At 41.0% G+C, this 1,792-nt stretch overlaps 1 protein-coding gene across 1 annotated transcript in view; it reads left to right on the top strand.

Annotated features, from left to right (window-relative positions):
• Nucleotides 1–1,404: 1,404 nt before the first annotated feature.
• The window catches only part of CFAP54 (cilia and flagella associated 54), a 250,797-nt gene continuing 250,409 nt past the window's right edge, over nt 1,405–1,792 (top strand). Inside the window, exon 1 of the mRNA XM_014530050.1 lies at nt 1,405–1,753. Coding sequence (XP_014385536.1) covers nt 1,428–1,753 — 326 coding nt within the window. The 5' untranslated portion in view covers nt 1,405–1,427. The remainder of the gene's footprint in view (nt 1,754–1,792) is intronic.

Raw genomic sequence — 1,792 nt, 5'->3', positions numbered from 1 at the left:
TTCGAATAGCTGCATCTCATTACAAGAAAGATAACACCTCAAATATTTAAAAAAAATGCTTCAAATATAATTTAAATGGAAGAAAATGAAACTCATTTTTACCACGATGATGATTCAGAGTATAGCACCCATTTAAATTATTCAGACAAGCTCCAAAATCTACTGAAGGTTAAGCATTGTTAACAGTATGTGCAAGGAGAAAAATGACTAAGATGCAATGTTTCATAATTCAAGTATTTGAAATTAATTAGTCACATTTCCTTTACCAGTGACTTTGAAATGTGCTTGCACTATGACTGAGGTTGTGAGAACACCCAGGTCATGGAGAAAAATCCTAACTTTATCTGTTTTATTTTTATTTTCTTTCCTCCTCTCTGGTCACTTCCATTTAATTTTATCTGGCAGTTTCACTTTCATCAATATAATAGCTAGTACTCAGTGGCAAATCACACCAGCCTTTTATACTAACTGGACAAGTCTGTTATGTGAGAACAAGGATCAGATGAGAAGAGAAAGATTTACCAAGCTGATTGAAAAAAAGAGAGAGATTTAAAAATACTTTTTTTGTAAATGTACCAAGGAGAAATATTTTTAGGGCTAAATTTTAAAAAGTCTTGCCACTAGTACACATTAATGTTCAATAGTTAAGATTGAGTAAAATGCACTTTAATTTAGAATATAGTGATAATTAGGATATGTTTGAAATACAAATGAATCAATAAAAAGTAGTCATAATTGTTAAACACAGACATCACTCCCACAGTTATAAACCTCAAGAGACAAATAGAGGGAAGAGAATGGACCAGTTGCATGTACTTGACTTTTAAATTGCTTGTCACATATTTTTAAAATTTCAATTTGATTGATATGCTTAGTGTTTTGAAGATGGTTGTGCTTAGTGTTTTGGAGATGGTCAATACAACCTATTCATTTTGAACACAGGCTTTGAAGTCAGAAGGCTAAGACCTGGTTGGTCCCCGACTCTAGGGTTTACTCTGACCTTGGTCAAATGACTAAACTTGTATAAACTTTGGTTTCGTAAACTGTGAGATACTAATAACATCTTAAGTTGTGAAGCTATTCTAATGACTAAATAAGATAATGTTTCAAATGTTTAGAACAATGCCTAGTACATATTAATGATGATAATCATCATCATTATGCGGTCTAAAAAAAAAAAAAGGAATAGTTTGAATCTGTAAGTTTGGGCTCTCCTATTCGCGGGCTCTGTGTCCAGAACCTTCATCCCCCCCCAAAAAAATCTCCCCCAAACCTTCAGGGGTATCAATTGCTTTCTGGATTTGACTCTTTCTTCCTTTGCCCTCCAGGGGCCACTGTGTTTCCCCCAAAAGCGCGTTGGTTGGATGCCTGGTTGCCACGACACCGTCGCCAGGCAACCGCGTCTGTACACTCCTGTGCTGGTCGATATGGCGGCGCACGGCCGTTCCTCGATCACCTCCTCCAGCATGTCTGGCATCTCCGCGTCTCAGCCAGGACTGCCGGTGCCCCTGCTCCCCGTCTCCGCCACAGTCTCCAAGACCCTGCAGTCGAAGGCGAGCTCCCTGGACTCGCTGCCCAACCCCACCTGCCACGAAGACACGTTGCCCCTCGCCGTGTTTTATGGGCCGCTGGACGCTAAAAACCCACTCCTGGCCTCTCTGGAGAAGGAGATACAGGAGTTGCTAGGCTTTATAAAGAGAAAGGAGGCTTTGTCGACGACGGAGGAGAAGAAGCATGAGTTCAACCGGCGTGGGTGAGCGGAGGCGGGGCACTGGGGGGAGGGGGTGGGGGG

This window comes from Myotis brandtii, unplaced genomic scaffold (assembly GCF_000412655.1).
Source record: "Myotis brandtii unplaced genomic scaffold, ASM41265v1 scaffold708, whole genome shotgun sequence".
Lineage (NCBI taxonomy): Eukaryota > Metazoa > Chordata > Mammalia > Chiroptera > Vespertilionidae > Myotis > Myotis brandtii.
The sequence above is the reverse complement of the archived record's forward strand: the minus strand, read 5'-3'. Positions and strand labels throughout refer to the sequence as shown.